This window comes from Euleptes europaea, chromosome 10 (genome assembly GCF_029931775.1).
Source record: "Euleptes europaea isolate rEulEur1 chromosome 10, rEulEur1.hap1, whole genome shotgun sequence".
NCBI lineage: Eukaryota > Metazoa > Chordata > Lepidosauria > Squamata > Sphaerodactylidae > Euleptes > Euleptes europaea.
The window spans coordinates 77,915,931-77,935,174 of record NC_079321.1 but is presented as its reverse complement, the minus strand read 5'-3'; the positions used below and the strand labels follow the sequence as shown (position 1 = coordinate 77,935,174).

Genomic DNA, 19,244 nt, shown 5'->3' with positions numbered 1-19,244 from the left:
TCTTTGTAAGCCCACACGTTTGGTCCTTGTACTCCTGAATGTAATCAGCATGGGCTGCCAGATACATCAGCCCTTCTTTAGACACAATACTTAACATAGCGTTCCTGTGTCTTTTGGTCCTTCTTTCCCAATACAAAAAACATTATAGCATTGATGTAACCATTTAAAATGCAAGTCTGTTTTTGTTTAGAATTTGACTTTTGGGGCGTTTTTTGTTTGGGAATGAGGATAATTATGATTTTTTTAAGCTTTCAATGCTCTTAACCACTGCTTAAGTAGAAAGTTTTAAAGTATAGGCAAGTTCATCTTGTATGAGCAATATCTGGATTTAAAAAACCATTAGAATCATAGAATCATAGAGTTGGAAGGGACCACCAGGGTCATCCAGTCCAACCCCCTGCACAATGCAGGAAATTAACAACTACCTCCCCCCACATCCCCAGTGAGTCCAACCCTCCCCCTGCCATGCAGGATCCCACAATCAAAGCACTCCCGACAGATGGCCATCTAGCCTCTGCTTAAAGACCTCCAAAGACGGGGACTCTACCACCCTCCGAGGCAGTACATTCCACCATCGAACAGCCCTCACCGTCAGAAAGTTCTTCCTAATGTTTAGGTGGAATTGCTTTTCTATTAGTTTAAATCAATTACTCCATGTCCTAGTCTCTGGAGCAACAGAGAACAAGCTAGTTCCCTCATCAACATGACAGCCCTTCAAATATTTAAACATGGCTATCATGTCACCCCTCACCTTCTCGTCTCCAAACTAAACAAACCCAACGCCCTAAGTCTCCTCATAGGGCATAGATTCCAGACCTTTGACCATTCTGGTTGCCCTCCTCTGGACACGCTCCAACTTGTCAACATCCTTCTTAAATTGTGGAGCCCAAAACTGGACACAGTATTCCAAGTGAGGTCTGACCAATGCAAGTATAGGCAAATTTAAAGGAATGTTACTTCATTAAACCATTTTGATTTTGTTGTAAATGCTGGCTCTTCTCTGTATGTCAAGCCCAATATAGTGTAAAAGATTTTGCCTTGAACTTAAGTCAAAATTTAAAGCTGAAAAGTGTGGTCTTTTATATATGAAACTATGTTATGATGCAGCTGCTTATAGTTCTTAATATGAGATTTACACTTATATCTTCAATGTTACTGGTTACCTGAATTTATGAATTTACTGGTTTCCTTCATTTACAAACAACCAGTGAAGAAATCCTAAAGTGATGTAAACAAACACTGCCTATAACCTGGGACCAAGGCAACCTGCTACCAGTCATGTGCACTGAGTCTGATGCATCAATGCTCTGACTCAGTACAGGGTAGACTGATGTTCAGTTCATGTATACCAAAAACTGCTCCAACTATTTCCGCAGTGCTACAGGTAGAAGACGTCTGGGGTTTAATAACTTGAGTTGTGTCTGAGGCCAAAACAATGAAGGTTCGTGAACAGAGCACATTGTTTGCTGTATTTCAAAACAAAGTCTCTGTGTTGCTCCAGTAGCTTCCATTAATGGATATTTTCTTTTGCTGACCTTTGGGTGGTGCCTTTATCTAGACGGAGACAGAAGAGGAAGAAATTCCGAAGAAGGTTGATGATATTTTCAATTTATATCTAGTTGCTGCTGCCTGCCATCATCAGTGTGTGGAGCTTCTGTAGCTTGCTTGGATAGTGGTCAGCCCTATATTTAAATCATTATTTCTTAGTTTTAAACTCTCTGGTTGGTTGCTGATCATGCTTTTTGTTTTGTTTTTGTCTTTTTTGTGTGTGCTGAATTTCACAGACATATCCCTTGAAAGTAGATGGGGAAAATATTTATGTCAGACATAGCAATTTAATGTTGGAGGTTTGTATGATATCAGGTGGTGCTTTCTTCTCTCATGGGCTGCCAGGCTGCATGAGATGGGGAGGTCACTTGCAGGCTGTTCTAGGCACAGTGCATGAAATGCATGGGAATGTTGATCTTGAACATGCATGTTGGAAAGCTTAAATCACTCTATAAATAAGTAGTTTTTAAGTGTGCAGCTGTGAGAACATTTTAAAGTGGCAAGCGGGAATTATAGCCCTGTTTAGATGTCAACATTTCCATCAATCTGGGCAATAAGTTGCTATAATTTTGCGAATGCGCTACCTATAAAATATATTTGACACATGTTGCACCCAGTGTCTCCTTTACATTTCCGACATGTGTCTGGAATTGTGTTTCGGTGAAGTTCTGAGATCTCTTCCTGAAAATGTTTTGGGCAATACTTCCTAAGGAGCTAAATCTAATCCAGTATTGAAATAACGATGCTTCCATGTGGCTACAACCTTTTTGTTAGTCCTTAGGATACCACGTGTGGTTTGAGAAGTGATTTTGATGAAAAACGTAGCTTTTTTAACACTGTGTAACCCAAAATTCTCTCAGTAATTTTAATTTAACAATTATAATATAACTATAAAAAACTAACACGGTTTATTATCCAAGAGATGAGCGTTGTCATCCAAATTGGGCTTATTCCCATTGTCAGATGAGATTGTTTCATAATTACTTGTATACATGCAACAATATGAAGATCTGCAGATTTTTCAGTAACTTTACTAATATTTCTGTTGCTTTTTGGCAGCTTCTGGTAACTGAATATTTATTTTGTATAATTTTACTAAATAACTGTAAAATGTATTGCATAATACTGCTTTGATGAATCCAAGAAATGTGCCTGGTGTCAACCCAATGCTACTTATGAAAATACTATATGGATCCAAGCACTGATAAATGTCTCTCAATTGGTTGAATTTCCATCAGAGACTTCCACTAAAATCACTGTTCTTTTTCAAAGCTTTTGTATTTACATTTGTGTGCAGAAATATATGACTAGAAGCCCTTAGACCACTGGTTCCCAACCGGGGGTCCATGGACCCCCAGGGGTCCGTGAGAACTAAATTAAGGTCCGCGAAACAAAGTTATAAACCCATAATAAATTAATCTTTTCAATTAAAAGTTTTCTATTATAAAAACATATTCAAATATTATTCTAAGTTTAATGTTTAACTAACAGTTATGATTAAAATTTATTTTCAAATTCTCAGAATTTTTATTTTGAACCTTTGGGTCCCTGCACCGAACAAAAAAGTCCTAGTGGTCCCTGGTCAAAAAAAGGTTGGGAACCACTGCCTTAGACAAAGCTTTGCTTGATAAAAAGACAAAGCTTTGCTTGATAAAAAGCCAAGAACACAATATACCATTCCCACTGTTTCCCTTCCTCTTCCCCCACTACCTGTGATTCAGCTGCAAGTCTTGTCCACAGCATAATACTATATAAGATCAATACTGAAAGCTGGCTCACAACATGATTAAATTAGCTGAGAAATTTGGAATCATTGTGGCCGATAAATTAGTCTCAGGATAGCTTCTGACTTCAGCATGTAGGTGCACACCCGTGGTGCTAGGGATAGCATGTATTTTATTTCATTTGTTTGTTTAGTTAATGTGTATTTAGATGCAAAGATGCAAAGGGTTACTATATGGCATTTAAAAGTAGCTTCAAACTTCATCCTGCACAGAGTGCTGTAGCTCAGAAGATGGTAGATGCATGCCTGAATACTCCTACTGTCTCTATTTTCTTAGATAAATTATTTTTTAAAAAAACTGCAGCATTTACTGTTCTTGAGAAGCTGTACATACATGGCATCTGTACCGTATAATCATTCTTTCTGCTGAAATTATTAATATCCAGAAACAGGACAGATGTGGCTCTTCCTGCTGAATATTCTGTAAAGCATTACTCATAGAATCATAGAGTTGGAAGGGACCACCAGGGTCATCTAGTCCAACCCCCTGCACAATGCAGGAAATTCACAACAACCTCCCCCACACATACCCAGTGACCCCTACGCCATGCCCAGAAGATGGCTAAGATGCCCTCCCTCTCATGAACTGCCTAAGGTCATAGAATCAGCATTGCTGACAGATGACCATCTAGCCTCTGCTTAAAAACCTCCAGGGAAGGAGCACTTACCACCTCCTGAGGAAGTCTGTTCCACTGAGGAACCGCTCTAACTGTTAGAATATTCGTCCTAATGTCTAGACGGAAACTCTTTTGATTTAATTTCAACCCGTTGGTTCTAGTCCAACCTTCTCGGGAAACAGAAAAAAACCCAGCACCATCCTCTATATGACAGCCCTTCAAGTACTTGAAGATGGTTATCATATCCCCTCTCAGTCTTCTCTTCAGGCTAAACATACCCAGCTCCTTCAACCTTTCCTCATAGGACTTGGTCTCCAGACCCCTCACCATCTTTGTTGCCCTCCTCTGGAGATGTTCCAGCTTATCTACATCCTTCTTAAATTGTGGTGCCCCAAACTGAACACAATACTCTAGGTGAGGTCTAACCAGAGCAGAGTAAAGCGATACCATCACTTCACGTGATCTGGACACTATACTTCTGTTAATGCAGCCCAAAACTGCATTTGCCTTTTTAGTTACCGCATCACACTGCTGTCTCATGTTCAGTGTTTGGTCTACTAAGACCCCAAGATCCTTTTCGCACACACTACTGCTCAGACAAGTCTCCCCCATCCTATAATTATGCATTTGATTTTTCCTACCTAAATGCAAAACTTTACATTTATCTCGGTTGAAATGCATTTTATTGGTTTTAGCCCAAGTCTCCAGCCTGTCAAGATCATTCTGTATCCTGGCTCTGTCTTATATCATATTGGCTACCCTCCCAATTTAGTATCATCTGCAAATTTAATAAGCATCCCCTCTATTCCTTCATCCAAATCATGTATAAAGATATTGAACAACACAGGGCCCAGGACAGATCCCTGAGGCACTCCACTAGCCACTCCTCTCCCAAGTGGTTGAGGAACCATTAACTAGCACTCTTTGGGTGCGATCTGTCAACCAGTTACAGATCCATCTAACAGTAATAGGATCTAAATCACATTTTCCCAATTTGTCAACAAGAATATTATGGGGAACCTTATCAAAAACCTTACTGAAATTTAAATAAACTATGTCTACTGCATTCCCCTGATGCAGCAAGGTAGTAACTTTCTCAAAAAAGGAGATAAGATTAGTCTGGCATGACTTGTTCTTGAGAAACCTGTGCTGGCTGTTAGTAATCAGATCCATGCTTTCTAAATGCTCAAGGACTGACTGTTTGATGATTTGTTCGAACACTTTTCCTGGTATAGAAGTCAAGCTGATGGGTTGGTAGTTACCTGGATCCTCCTTTTTCCCCTTCTTGAAGATGGGAACAACATTTGCCCACCTCCAGTCTTCTGGCTTCTCACCTGTTCTCCAAGAATTCTCAAAAATAATGGTAAGAGGCTCAGAAATTGCATCTGCAAATTCTTTGAGTACCCTTGGATGCAATTCATCTGGCCCTGAGGACTTTGTTTCATTTAAAAAAAACTAAGTGTTTGTACACTACCCCAATGCCAATCCTAGGCTGCAAATCCCTTCCCTCATCATGTGTTCTGTTTATGCCATGTTGAGCACCGCTTCCCTCGCAAGAAAAGACTGAGGAAAAGTAGGAATTGAGCAGTTCTGCTCTCCATCTCCTGTTACAATTTCACTTTCCGGTCCCCACAGTGGGCTTAACATGTCCTTGTTCTTATTCTTACTCTGTACATAGGAAAAGAACCCTTTTTTGTTGTGTTTAGCATTTCTCACTAGCCTAAGCTCATACTGAGCTTTAGCTTTCCTAATTCTCTCCCTACAAGCACTAGTTGTTTTTTTATATTCCTCTTTGGTTATAAGGCCCTCCTTCCACTTCCTAAATGAAACTTTTTTATTTCTCAACTCTTTAAAAAGCTGTTTATGGAGCCACCCTAGCGTCTTTAGGAATGGTTTGTGATTGCGCCTTCAGTATTTCATTTTTAAGAAACTCCCACCCTTCTTGAACTCTCTTCTCTTTAAGTATTTGTGACCATGGGATTCTACCCAGCATAAGTTTAAGCTTGTTAACATTTGCTTTCCTAAAGTCCAACCTATATGTCTGACTACGTACAGTTTTTCCTTTCCCCAAGATTGTAAATTCCAAAATTACATAGTCACTACTACCCAGAGTGCCTACTACTTTAACCTCATCAACCAGTTCTTCCCTGTTGGTGAAAATCAGGTCTAAGATAGCAGATCCCCTTGTTTTCCTGTCCACTTTCTGGAATATGAATTTGTCAGCAAGACAAGTCAGGAATTTATTGTACTTTGCATTTTTTGCAGAGTTGGATTTCCAACAGATATCCTGGTAATTAAAATCTCCCATGACCACCATGTCCCGTTTGTAATCTGGTCTTGGAGTGTCTCTTCCCACACCAGTTTAATGCTGCCATGCACTTCTATAGAGAAAGCAAAGTGGTCCATTGATGAAGGAGTTAAAAAGCAAAGTCTGCCTGTCCCCCCAGCACAAGGTGACGTGGCCTTCAATGAAAGATAACCTAAACTCTACATGTTCTTCTTCTAGCATAATAATGATAGCTGGTTTTTGCTAGTATAGTTGTAAAAATTAGCAAGTACTCTGACTTGCTGACATAGCAAGGACTATAAAAATAGTCTAAATAAACAATAATAAACAATATCAACAATAACAATGTGCTAATGCACATGTTGTACATGTACATAATAACAATAAATAAACAATAATCACTCTAATCTCTAGCCCCAACCTTCCCTTAAAAATTAGAGTAAACAGCATCACTTCTTGGCTGAGGGCTTCAGTAGTGCTTGTGCCATTCTTCTACAGCCTCACTAAAAGCGTCAGTCAGTGTTGATATAAAATCTCCCATACTCCAGTGATTTCTTCAGTTGTTTCATCTTACGGCAAATTACATGCAGACAGTAAGAAACCTATGTAGGGAATGTAAAATGTGGCACAGCACCTTCTTGTGGTTGTTGAAAGCACCGTTCTGTTCTTCATACATTTTATCATAGGCATTAGAAATTCACTTTAGTCCTTGCCATGTACCGTAATGTTGTGAAAGATCTTAAAATAGATGTGTGTATGCCTAATTGCTATGCTGATAAATAATGAGAACATTTATTTCTGAGTCACTTCTTAGTTAAATCACCCTGTCATTTAGACATCACAAATATATTTTTCAAAACATAATCAACATGATAAGGACAAAACCAGTCTATTTCTTTGCTTGAGAAACAAGTATATTTCATCACTCCTAATCAGAAACCTAAAATCGACTCTGGAAATGCCAGGCACCTTTAATGGATTATAATAGAGAAATTAAGTTGGTTTGTGTTTGTCATGTTTTGTCCTACTCTTTTGACATTACATATTGCTAGGACATGGATAAGAGCCAGGATGAATTACTGAAGCATCAGGCTAGCATTAGTGAACTCAAGCGCAATTTTATGGAATCCACACCTGAGCCACGCCCCAGTGAATGGGAAAAGCGTCGTATCACACCTCTGTCTCTACAGAAACAAGGGGTATGTCACTGGAAACCCTTGTCAGCATGCATAGCTAGTAATGTTGAGAAAAAATAAAAATATATGTTGTATTCTAGTATTATTAATAAGGAAGATATTGGCTATTGCTTTGCTGCTAATATGAATCGTGCTTAATACTCATTAATATTATGAGTGGCTGTCTGTTTGCAAATACTGTACTTCAAAGTAACTTTACTTTTTAGAGTAAGAAAGCCAACACTGAAGGAAGCTAAGGTGATACCATTGTAGAGGGTTACCGTAGGTTCTAGGTTAAGTAATTTCATTTTCTCACAGTTTACAGGGAATGAGTGTTCACAGATGATGTGTAGAAATCCAGAATGAAACATGCAGGGCTGCATTTCCCACAGGATTTTCCTAATGCTGATTTTCATGTATAAGAGTAGGCTACAAAACCACAGATATCAAGCTACTCCTGGTGATCTTACTGAGGCTTGTTTTAAAAATTAGCATATTTTAAATGTTCAGTACTATTGACAAGCCATTCAGTGATATGTGTATAGACACATAATATACATTATACATAGATTATGTCTGGCATAAAGGATGGCCAATACAGACTTGGTTCTTTAGACATTTTAAATACATGCCATTGAGTTATATTCAGTAGCAAATATCTACTTACCTTCATGTGTGTGTGATTTTGCCATCAAGTCATAGCTGACTAATGGCAACCCTGTAAGGTTCTCAAGGCAAGAGACGTTCAGAGGTGGTTTACCATTGTCTGCCTCTGTGTGGGCTGGGAGAGTTCTGAGAGAACTGTGACTGGCCCAAGGTCACTCAGCAGGCTTCATGTGGAGGAGTGGGGAATTAAACCTGGTTCTCCAGATTAGAGTCCGCCACTCTTAACCACTACACCACGTTGGCTCTACTTACCATTATGCACACTTAGAAACCATGACCACATGGCACATTGCTTCACCTATGACAATGTACAAGATATGTCATACACTTTGGCATTCAAAAAGTATACAGAATGCCCCTGAATATGCCAGTAAAGCTAATGTTTTACTGAGCAGCTATTTCTCACTATACAGAAATCACTGCATGATATATTGTGTATGTGCTGTAGTGATGTCAACTTTCAATACAAAGGTACCCATAAATGCATGATACCTTGATCTTTTAACATTGTGTATGTGGTTGTAGTGATTTGGACTTCAAGTACAAAGGTACACATACATTCATGCCCATTTTACGGAAGGGTTGGATATTCTGCGCTCAGTTGTATTTTGCTTTCATGTTTCTTGTTAATCTGCTTGCTTCTTTTATTCCCTCCTAATTTCTTTTGGTTTGAAAAAAATTACAAAACACAATTTACAAAAAAGATACATAAAAGGAAATTTGGGAATGAGAGTGGGCTTCAAGGATCATGAGTCACCAGTGGAACACAAGTGAAATGAGGCTACCTGAAGTCTGCGTCTTTTGTTTATGCACTTGTTGTGAGGGTTTTGGCTCTGTGTCTGTTACATTAGCTTTGATAAACGTTGCCAAACTGCTGTTTTTAACCTTAAATTTTACAATACTTATTTCACAAACTATTTGATTGATAATAGAATCATAAAACTGATACTCAAGTTAAAACTTTAAATTTCCTTGAATGACTACCAGCATCTGTTGAAACCATTTTCGCAATGCTGAAAAACCAGGGTCTTTCTAATTGTTGAGTTGCAGATGGTATCCAACTGCTGATGCTTTAACTCTTTTCATTGGATGCGATGTTAAACTTAAAAGGGCTCAGTCTGGTATTTAAAATGTCAACAGTGTTGCTAAATCAGATGTGACAACTGAAGATTTACTCTGGGTAGTGGCTACTTGCATGCTTGCCTCCCCCCCCCCCATCTTAGAGCCCGAAAACAGATATGTTTGCTTTGAATCTTCTCAGTTTAAGGTTATCCAACATTTATTCAGATATGTTCAAACCCCATTAGACAGCCCAGTATAAAATTTAGTGCCTCCAGGTCTTCTTTCTTCTGTGTGGGAGCTATGAGGTGAAACATCTTTTTCTAAGAGCCATGGATCTCAACAGCCAATTGCCAGTGTCCTCTTAATTTTATAGTAAGAAAGAATCTCATGTTTCCAGTGTGATGGAAGAAATGCTGCTATGAATAATAGTGATGCTCTTTAGAGGTTATTCCAAGGCATAATTAGCTTTGAGGCTTTCATATTGTATCTAAGCTAGACTTTATCCTTCTAGTCTTTTTCTGATTTATCAGACAGCTTTAGGTCTTTAAACCTACTTATGCTACTGGAAATGTATTGTAATTAACATTATAATGATTTCTTACTAGCGAGTAGAGATGTGGAGGCCCGGGGGGGGGGGGTGGAGAGACAGAAACATTCTGGGGGCTAGGGAGTGTTTTTTCCAATGTTTTCTCTTTTTTCGAGTGGAGAAATAGGAAATTTTGGGGAGTACTTAAAAAAGCCTCCTATGAAATATTTTCTCGATTAAAATGAGTGGAATGTTTTTAAAGACAAAGTGGGCATGGTATAGACATAGAAAAAAGAAGGGGGAGAAACCTCTCACAGAAGACAGAAAAAAATGTGCTAAGCATCAGAGGTTGCAAGGCTAAGCAGTGGACTATGATCTGGAGAACCGGGTAGGGTGACCTTAAGCTAGTCACACTTTCTCAGCCCCACCTACCTCACAGGGTGTCTGTTGTGGGGAGGGGAAGGGTAGGTGATTGTAAGCCGGTTTGATTCTTCCTTAAGTGGTAGAGAAAGTCGGCATATAAAAACCAACTCTTCTTCTTATAAGCAAACAGTTGCTGCCATTGAGCCATGATTGCAGTTTTCTCTCAAATATTGGGTAAATTGCAATTTTACTAGTAGAAAACTAAGGCATTTATAAATTCCATAAATATATGAAATATTGCAGTTTTATACTGCATTTTATGTTGTTAAAGCAATAAAGTTAGTTTAGGTTCGATACAGTAAGTATTGCCTGTATTTCAATTTCCTTCAAAACATTCATTTTTTTCCTGTGACTTAAAAAATTCTGGAAATTTTACATCTCTACTAGTGAGGTGTAGTACTTCTGTGCTTTTCTTTATACTGTGACAGGTGGTCACATTGTTGATTTATGTTCCTACTTAGGATGAGAGAGAAAAATCAAATGACATTAAGGCCAGAAAATTGCCCTGAGGTGTCTTTTGTCAAAAGCTCAGTTGCCCTGAAGTTGATTTAGTTCTCCTAGTAGTCATCAAGCATTGACAGTGTATCTTTCTAGTTTGACCACAATTTTGTCCTTTAAAGCCGTGGGAGGAAAACAGCTTTGTGGGGGAAATTAAAAAGTTGGGGGAAATTAAAAAATACACAATGCTTGCTTGCTTATCAAATGTAAGCTTATGTTGCTGTTTTAACAACGTGTAATGCATCATTTATAACTTAGCATATAAAATTGAACTATATGGCTTATTTATAAAATTTAAAAGTATACAGGCCTTATCGTTTTCTTGAAGAAAAATTGCTTATACACACAATGTTAAAGGAAGACAGAGAGAGCTGCAACTTACCACATATATCTTAATTTTTTGCCATCTGAGAGCCAGGAAAAAGTAAAAGTTGAAAATAACGAACACAATTTTTGTAGTAACTAAAAAAAGTATTTGAACAGACCATTTCATGCAGTGATATGCTAGCAGCATATTTGGATATCAGGTTAAACTTTATAACATTAAAAACATTAAACTACTCAGTAGTGTATATTAATTGTGGATTAGATGAGTCACATTTTAAACAAGTACATGCTGGGAAATATTGCATATTTATACAGTGTACACATTAATTGTTCTGTAATTCTGTAGATAGTCTTACACAAAAATATCTCATCAACATCTTTCTCAGCACTTCCCAAAACATCCATTTTTTTGTCACAAAATATTAAGAAAAGTCAGTGGGTGCACCCTGGGTCTTCACATTTCTAGTAGAGACTATACTAATGCTAGAGATCAGTTCACTTCATATGCACTTCATATGCTAACCTGTGCAACATTCTTTGTGACAGAAATCCTAGAGAACAGGTGTAGGATCAATGCCTGTTTCTTAGCAGGCAAATAATTGGCAGAAGGTTCCTTCAGGAATAATCATACGATTGGCAGTTTGAGTCTAAGAATGCTTGTTCTAGTACATCCTACATAGTGTTATGGACGGATCACAGATCAATCGAACAAAGGCAGCTAATAGCAAGCAGTTTATTCAGGATACATGACCGCAGTTCATGGAGAGAAAGCACAAGGTGCTGTCTCTGAAGTCTGTGATGCAGCACAGCTCAATTTATAGTCCCGACGCAGCATGTTCCCTCTCTCCCTCTTTGGCCAATGAAAGGCCACACAAAGAGGTTACATTCTACCTATCACAACGCTTGTTCAGTTTTTCTGCCTGGATACAGGATGGCTCCATTTCACTTACATGTAAACTTCACAACTTAAAATGGTGTTGTCTCATTAAACTTATCTAACATAACATGGTGGCGTTTTTACAGCCAATACTCATAACTTTCTATGTAATTTCAAAATGTCATTTCTTCCATATCAATCCCCCATTTCTTTTATTTACACTTGTTTTGGAATTACACTTTACTTCCTTTCATCCAAATCAACCCATATTATCCCATTTTCACCAAAGTGTTTAACTTTCCCTTCTTTCAGCATCATTTGTCTCACTCTTGGTTTTGAGATTGTTCCACACAGGGATGGGATACATTGAATATAACAACATATCATAACTCCAATCACACTCAACCCCAATACTATCATGAATAGTGATTTCAACCAACCCCAAGGGATCCATCCAGTAATCCAATTCCACGGATCCCACTCTTGGTCTGGGTTGTTATTTTGTTCATGCATTACCTGCGCTACTTGCCGGATTTTGTATATGTCGGTTTCTATCTCCCCACTTTCGTTTAGCCAATGACAACAGGTAGAATTGATGTAAACACATAACCCTCCTTGTAAAGCTAACATCCTATCTAAAGCAACTCTGTGTTGAAAAACTACTTGAGCCAGACTTTGAACCTCTGTCTGGACTGCTTGTAAACTTGCCATTGTAGTGTTAGCCAATATCTCAATCTCACCTGAAATATTCTTTAGCTAGTTTACATTCCAGGCCACCCCTAGCCCTGGAATGGTAATGGCCCAAAACCTTGACCACTCAGACAAATAACGTCGGTACCTCCGAAGAGCCTGTTCAGGTTGTTGGTGAGAATGTAAGGTGAAACCTGGGGCTACATGGGCTAAAGTACAGGTCCCTTCCCAAAAAGGGGGTAATAGTTTCCCTGCCCAATCCCCACAAACCCAATAAATGCCCTGAGGCATTCCTCCAACCCAAGACTTACTTCCTAATGATTGGTTTCTGCTCCATAATGTGGTTGTCAGTATAGAAAATGGTTTATTCCCTCCTAGTCCCATAAAACTGTATAAGGTAGGGGCTTGACTTGAATTATGATGGATTACCTGAGGTATAAAATCTATGGTTGTAGTATTAGTCCAGGTAAAATTACAGTTTTCCCATTTTATTGTCAGTTTACAGTTGGGGTACTTTCCTACCAGTAAGGGATGTGGTTTAGTAAAGTTTTCACAACTCCCTACAATACTTTGGAAACAAACAGCAGCTTTTGGCCATTGTCGGTTGGTGGGGGTCCAAACTTGGTTCTTTAACATAGGCAGATGTTTACTAACGCCATGAGTATAAATACATACCTTTGTTCTATTCCAATCTCTAGGAGACGGGATCTGTTGCAAAATAAGGATAACCTTGGGGAGCATGGGAGATTGTGATTCCACAGATCCAGCATTGGGTTTTGTTAGCAGCTCTAGCTACAATATTTCCTTCTTTCAAGTATGTATTGTTTGTCCACCCCCCTAGTACAGGATGAAATAAAGTCAGTAAGGCAAAGCAATTGACCACCAAAGAACTCATACTGCTGAGTGTCAGTACTCCATACCCAAGGGTTCTTATCTCTTTCCTCATTTTCGCAAGGATCAGCAATGCACTTGACACACCACTGGTTATGCTAAAAATAGGGCTGTTTTCACTTCTCAGGGGATGTTCCTCTGAGACTGTCAGAAACCCTTGACAATGTTCTCAAATTCGAACTATAGGATCTAGCAACTCTTTCTGGAAATAATATTTAACTTTAACCTTCTTCTATTTGGTAGGATCTTAGTAGCAAAAAGTTACTTTTCCCAAAAGGACCTGTTTATCCCACCCACTATATACTTTCAAACTTTCCCTTTATAGAACTGGCAAAAAGATCCGGACCACTTTAATTGAGGTCCACAGAGAAACTGTAAAGGCTTTTCAAATTATAAAGCAAATCTGCAGTATCGGGCCCTTCCGTCCCAATTGGGGTCGTTGTCTTGATTATAGCTTTGCAGCTGCAAGGCAAATATTAAGTTCTTTTACTGATGCAGGGTGAATTTAAAGGGTTGCCAAGGTTTCCTTCAGCTCTCCAGGGTATCTGGTCTAATTCTGGTGGAGCCGGGACCACCTTGACCCTTGTATGGTGAGTCCAACCTCCTTCAGCTGTGCGGACAATGGTTTCAGCAAAACCTGGCAAGGCCCGTTCCAACTTGGCTGTGGAGGCTCGGTTTTCTACTGTTTTAGTAGCACCCAGCTACCAGATTGAATTGAATGGTGCAGCAAGTCTTGTTTTCTGCAAGCAAGCAAAATAGAGAACAGTGACAGCACATACCTTCTCAAAAAGATATCTTTTAGCTCATGTATGCCCTCTTGTGGCTTTTCAGGGGCAATGTCCCAAGTAGAATAACCATATAACATTTCAAATGGTGATAATCCGATTCCTGTCCTGGGCTTGGTTCTAACACTAAACAAAGCTAAGGGGAGAACTTTTGTCCATGGGAGGTGACTATCAATCATAAGTTTCTTTAGTGTTCCTTTAAGGGTTTGATTCATTCTCTCCACCTGCCCTGAACTCTGTGGGTGCCATGGGGTGGGTAGTTTCCAAGAGATTCCCAACTCTTTCATCACCCCTTGGAGTACCTTCCCAGTAAAATGTGTTTCGCGATCTGAATTCAAATGTTCAATTAACCCGAACCTCGGTATCACATGTTCCAAAAGAATTTTCGCGACCGTGGATGCAGTGGCTCGAGAGACTGGAAAAGATTCCGGCCATCCGGTCAGTTGATCAACTAGGACTAAGCAATATTTTAACCTTCCCACCTGTGGGAACTCTATAAAGTCTACTTGTAAACTTTGAAAAGGCCTGGTGGCGAGGGGGTGACCTCCAGTCGGGGTGTGGTTTCCCCCTCTCTTATTTACCTTCTGGCAAGTGACACAGTTTGAAGTGATTGGTTTTGCTATAGTCCATACTCCAGACCCTACATACTTGACTAGAAATGCTTCCACCAATGCTTCAGCTCCCCAGTGACCTCCCTCATGCAGCAATTTAAACACTTCCCTCACCAGTCCTTTAGGCAGCCAGCATCTCCCATCAGGTAGAACTAGCTGGCCATCCTTTTCTACTGCCCCCTGCTGGGTTGCTTTTTTTAATTCTCTCTGTGTATATTAAATAAGGCCTGTGGGCAGCCTAGGCAGGCATAAGGGAGTCTCCTCAATCAAGGATCTGGGACGAGCTCCCAAAATTTGTAGGAAAAATCCTTTTACAGACATATATCCACCGCCACCTCTTTCTCTGTACCATGAATTCATTGTTCCTCTCCTGATACCTCTTCCCCTGAAACTGTCTGGATACCTTCCTTGCCCACTATCCCTCATTTGCCAATCTCTCTTATCTACTTTCTTAACTGTCTGAACCATCAAACCAACCTTCCTTTTCTCTTTCTCTCCGTCCCTTCTGACCATCACTTTCTGGGCCTCTGTTACTAGTTCTGTAATTGATTTATTTTCCCACCCCTCTATCTTCTGCAACTTCCTTTTAATATCTGGGTATGATTTAGCCATAAATTGGAGTTTAAGGGTGGATTGATTCTTGGCTGCCTCTGGATCTAATCCAGTATAGCGGCGCATATTAACCTTTAGGCGCTCTAGAAACTCTGAGGGGGTTTCTTCCTTTTTCTGACAGTTTTCAAAAGATTCTTGTAGGTTATCCGGGCTGTGTAACCGTGGTCTTGGTATTTTCTTTCCTGACGTTTCGCCAGCAGCTGTGGCAGGCATCTTCAGAGGAGTAACACTGAAGGACAGTGTCTCTCAGTGTCAAGTGTGTAGGGAAAGTAATATATAGTCAGAAAGGGGTTGGGTTTGAGCTGAATCATTGTCCTGCAAAAAAATATCAAAGGTAATGTGCTAATCATTGTCCTGTAAGTATCAAGATAATGTGCTAATGAGGGTGTGGTATGTTAATATGGAACCATTGTATCCTGAAGTGATCTGTTAATGTGTGAAATCCAAAGCTAATCTGCATGACTATTGTTGACTGTAGTCTTTGTTAGTCTGGAGGTTTTCAGGACAGGAAGCCAAGCCTTATTCATTCTTAAACTCTCTTCTTTTCTGTTAAAGTTGTGCTGATGTTTATGAATTTCAATGGCTTCTCTGTGCAATCTGACAAAATAGTTGGTAGAATTGTCCAGTCTTTCAGTGTCTTGGAATAAGACCCTGTGTCCTGTTTGTGTCAGTCTATTTTCAGCCACTGCTGATTTCTCAGGTTGGCCAAGTCTGCAGTATCTTCCATGTTCTTTTATCCTTGTTTGTATGCCGTGTTTTGTTGTCCCGATGTAAACTTCTCCACAGCTGCAAGGTATACGATATACTCCTGCAGAGGTGAGGGGGTCTCTTTTGTCTTTTGCCGATTTTTGGTTTTCAAAAGCTTTAGTAACATTGGTGATTTTGGGGACCAATTTCACAAATCCTTTAAAAAGTAGTTCCCTATAATCTTCTAAATGTTTCCTTCCTTCTGGGGTCTGAGAATCTCAATCGGCTGGCATTGCAAAGAGAACTTGGGCCTCTGCATCTGCTGGAGTACGAGCCACTCCTGCAGGCCCTCTTTCTTGCCAAATTTTCCGGGCCTGTTCTACTGCTCCGTTAACATCTTCATTGTTTGTAAGTTGCCGACAGATATGCAGCAATTCAGTTACAGTATATATCTGAGGGCCAAGGAGTCCATCGAGATCGTTGGTAAATTTCTCAGGGTCATCTTGTAGTTTAGGTAATTGGGCCTTCATTCCCCGGATGTCAACTGATGTTAGAGGGACTTCCACATAACCAATAGCTCCCTGTCCCTGGGGAACCTGCCTTAGAGGGACTAAGACTTCTGACCCTGATTGAAGGGATTGGGGTCTTTTCTCTAATGATAAAAAGTTTTTTCTTAAGCCTCCTCCGAGCACTTGGGTATTCAGTCCCCCAGTACTTTTCACGCTGTTTTAAATCTTCTACTTCTTTTCTGAGTGTTTGGTAAGAGCTTTCACCCTGACCTCCTCCTACAGCCTCTGATGTTTTATCCTTCTCTCCATCACTATCCTCCTCCTCTTTCTTCTCCAGCACTTGTCTTCCTCTTGTTTCTCCCCTCTTAGGATCACCCTTTGATGGTGGTGGTGGAGTGGGGGCTCTGCTGTCATCTCCCCTCGGTAGATTTTGACCTCCTTCCCCTCCTTCAGTATAAGGAGGAGGTAAGTGGTCTAGGGGATCCCACTGAGATTTCTCCCCGGTAGGGGCAGAGGGGGGGATTGTTTCAGAGCCATGCATAGGCTGTTCTTTTTTGATTTATTTCCCGAAGACCGGGATCCACAAAACTCTAGAGCAAAATGAGACCAAACTAAGGCATAGGCCACTCCCTCCTTAGCTGCCTCACCACCTGTTTCCCTCAAAATTCTATCAACCTCCCGACATAAGGAATAATTATACGACCCTTCCTTGGGCCACCTCATGTCACCTGATAGACCTAACAGGGGCCAGTCCTGTGTACATAAGCGAACCATTGTCTCCCATGACAAACCTTTGGTTCCTGGCTGGGTATCCCAAGCCTTCCATAGCCCACCCACTGGACTTCCTTCGGGAATCGCTACCTGTCTGGCCACAGGCGGGGCATCCCCCTCACGTCCCGTTTTCCTAGACGTCTTATTTCCCATTATTCCTATTCCCTTGTTATGAGTGTGTGTGTTCTAACTTGACCAAGATACTCACCAATGAGTCTAGAAGTCCCGATTCTCCCACCGAGGATGAAACTGGTTGCTACTGCTGTTTCAATAGGGTTCTTGGATTCCCAGTCACGAAGGTGAAATGAGGGACCAGGGCCAATTGAAAAACAACCGGGGCACCCCCCTGATCTCCAAGCCACGTTCCTTGACTAAGGTTCCAACAGAGGTTAGGACCTCTGATCCCAAAAGGGACAATATCTCACTTCTGACACCAAGTTTGTTATGGACGGATCACAGATCAGTTGAACAAAGGCAGCTAATAGCAAGCAGTTTATTCAGGATACATGACCTCAGTTCATGGAGAGAAAGCACAAGGTGCTGTCTCTGAAGTCTGTGACGCAGCACAGCTCAATTTATAGTCCCGACGCAGCATGTTCCCTCTCTCCCTCTTTGGCCAATGAAAGGCCACGCAAAGAGGTTAACATTCTACCTATCACGATGCTTGTTCAGTTTTTCTGCCTGGATACAGGATGGCCCCATTTCACTTACATGTAAACTTCACAACTTAAAATGGCGTTGTCTCATTAAACTTATCTAACATAACATGGTGGCGTTTTTACAGCCAATACCCATAACTTTCTATGTAATTTCAAAATGTCCTTTCTTCCATATCAATATGGTTAGAGTAAGACGATAAATTTCCAGGTAAATCCTCTTTTCCAGGACTTACAGAGCAAGGAACAGTGTTTTGGTACTAGCAGGCATAATAATATTATAGGGAAGGTAAAATAGTTTATATCCCTACTATTTTTGTGCATCCTTTTGGTTCTGTTGAAAGCCAGGGCACATTTGAGTTTGATAGAATTCCCTGGAACATTTTATCTTACTGTGTTAACTTACTAAATAAAAAAATGTTGGATATAATTCATTCTCTTTATTCATTGTAACTCCTTAGAGTTGCTACTTGTGAAAACTGGCTATATCTTTATCTGAACTAGAGATAACTGTAAAAGATTCTGGTTCTCAACTATTTTCTCTCATTACTTATTTATATCATTTATAGTCTGCCAGTCTGCCTGTCTTAACTGGGACTCAAAGCAGATTACATCGAATAAGTCAATAGAATCAACAGGATAGGATGTTCAATAGACGATGTAACAGGATTTGGCTTGTAGAAATCTGGAACCAACCAGATGTCAGAAATAGTGGTGAATCAAAGTATAATTATTAACAAGTTACTTTAAAGATTCAAAAATTACGTAGGAGGGACCTACATACAGCAACAGATAGTATGAACTATTCACAGTAGTATAGTGTACAGTCCCTAACCCTTTATCCCAAGTTTTTTTGTGAACCTTTTATAATACAGCCTTACTTCCTGTGCAAAAAGCCCACTTGAATATTCCAGTTTTGCATAGTTTGTAGAAAGCCAGGAGAGGGGGAGCCTTCCTGACATCTTCAGGCAGGCCATTACAGAAGGTGGGGGCCACAATGGAGAAGTCACGTGTACAGGTGTTGGTTGATTTTGCCCTTTTGCAGGTTGGCACCTGCTGAAGGCCCTACGCAGATGAGCAGAGCTCTTGTGGTGAGGCATATGGGGGGAGGTGGTCCCACAGATATGAGAGATCAGGGCCATGGTGGGCTTTGTATATGATAGCCAATACCTTAAACTGAGCCCAGTAATTGATGGGCAACCAACGACATAATTGTTTTGTAAACTTCTTATGAAAATGCTTA

General features: G+C 40.1%; 1 protein-coding gene across 5 annotated transcripts in view; it reads left to right on the top strand.

Annotated features, from left to right (window-relative positions):
* Positions 1 to 19,244, top strand: part of EPB41L2 (erythrocyte membrane protein band 4.1 like 2) — a 112,911-nt gene that overhangs the window by 61,833 nt on the left and 31,834 nt on the right. Inside the window, exons 12-14 of one of the 5 annotated variants that reach the window (XM_056856948.1) lie at positions 1,559 to 1,591; positions 1,785 to 1,847; positions 7,288 to 7,434. The exons of 1 other annotated variant lie outside the window; for it this stretch is intronic. In XM_056856948.1, coding sequence (XP_056712926.1) covers positions 1,559 to 1,591; positions 1,785 to 1,847; positions 7,288 to 7,434 — 243 coding nt within the window. The remainder of the gene's footprint in view (positions 1 to 1,558; positions 1,592 to 1,784; positions 1,848 to 7,287; positions 7,435 to 19,244) is intronic. 3 more of the 5 variants (XM_056856943.1, XM_056856945.1, XM_056856946.1) reach the window with 3 other exon arrangements.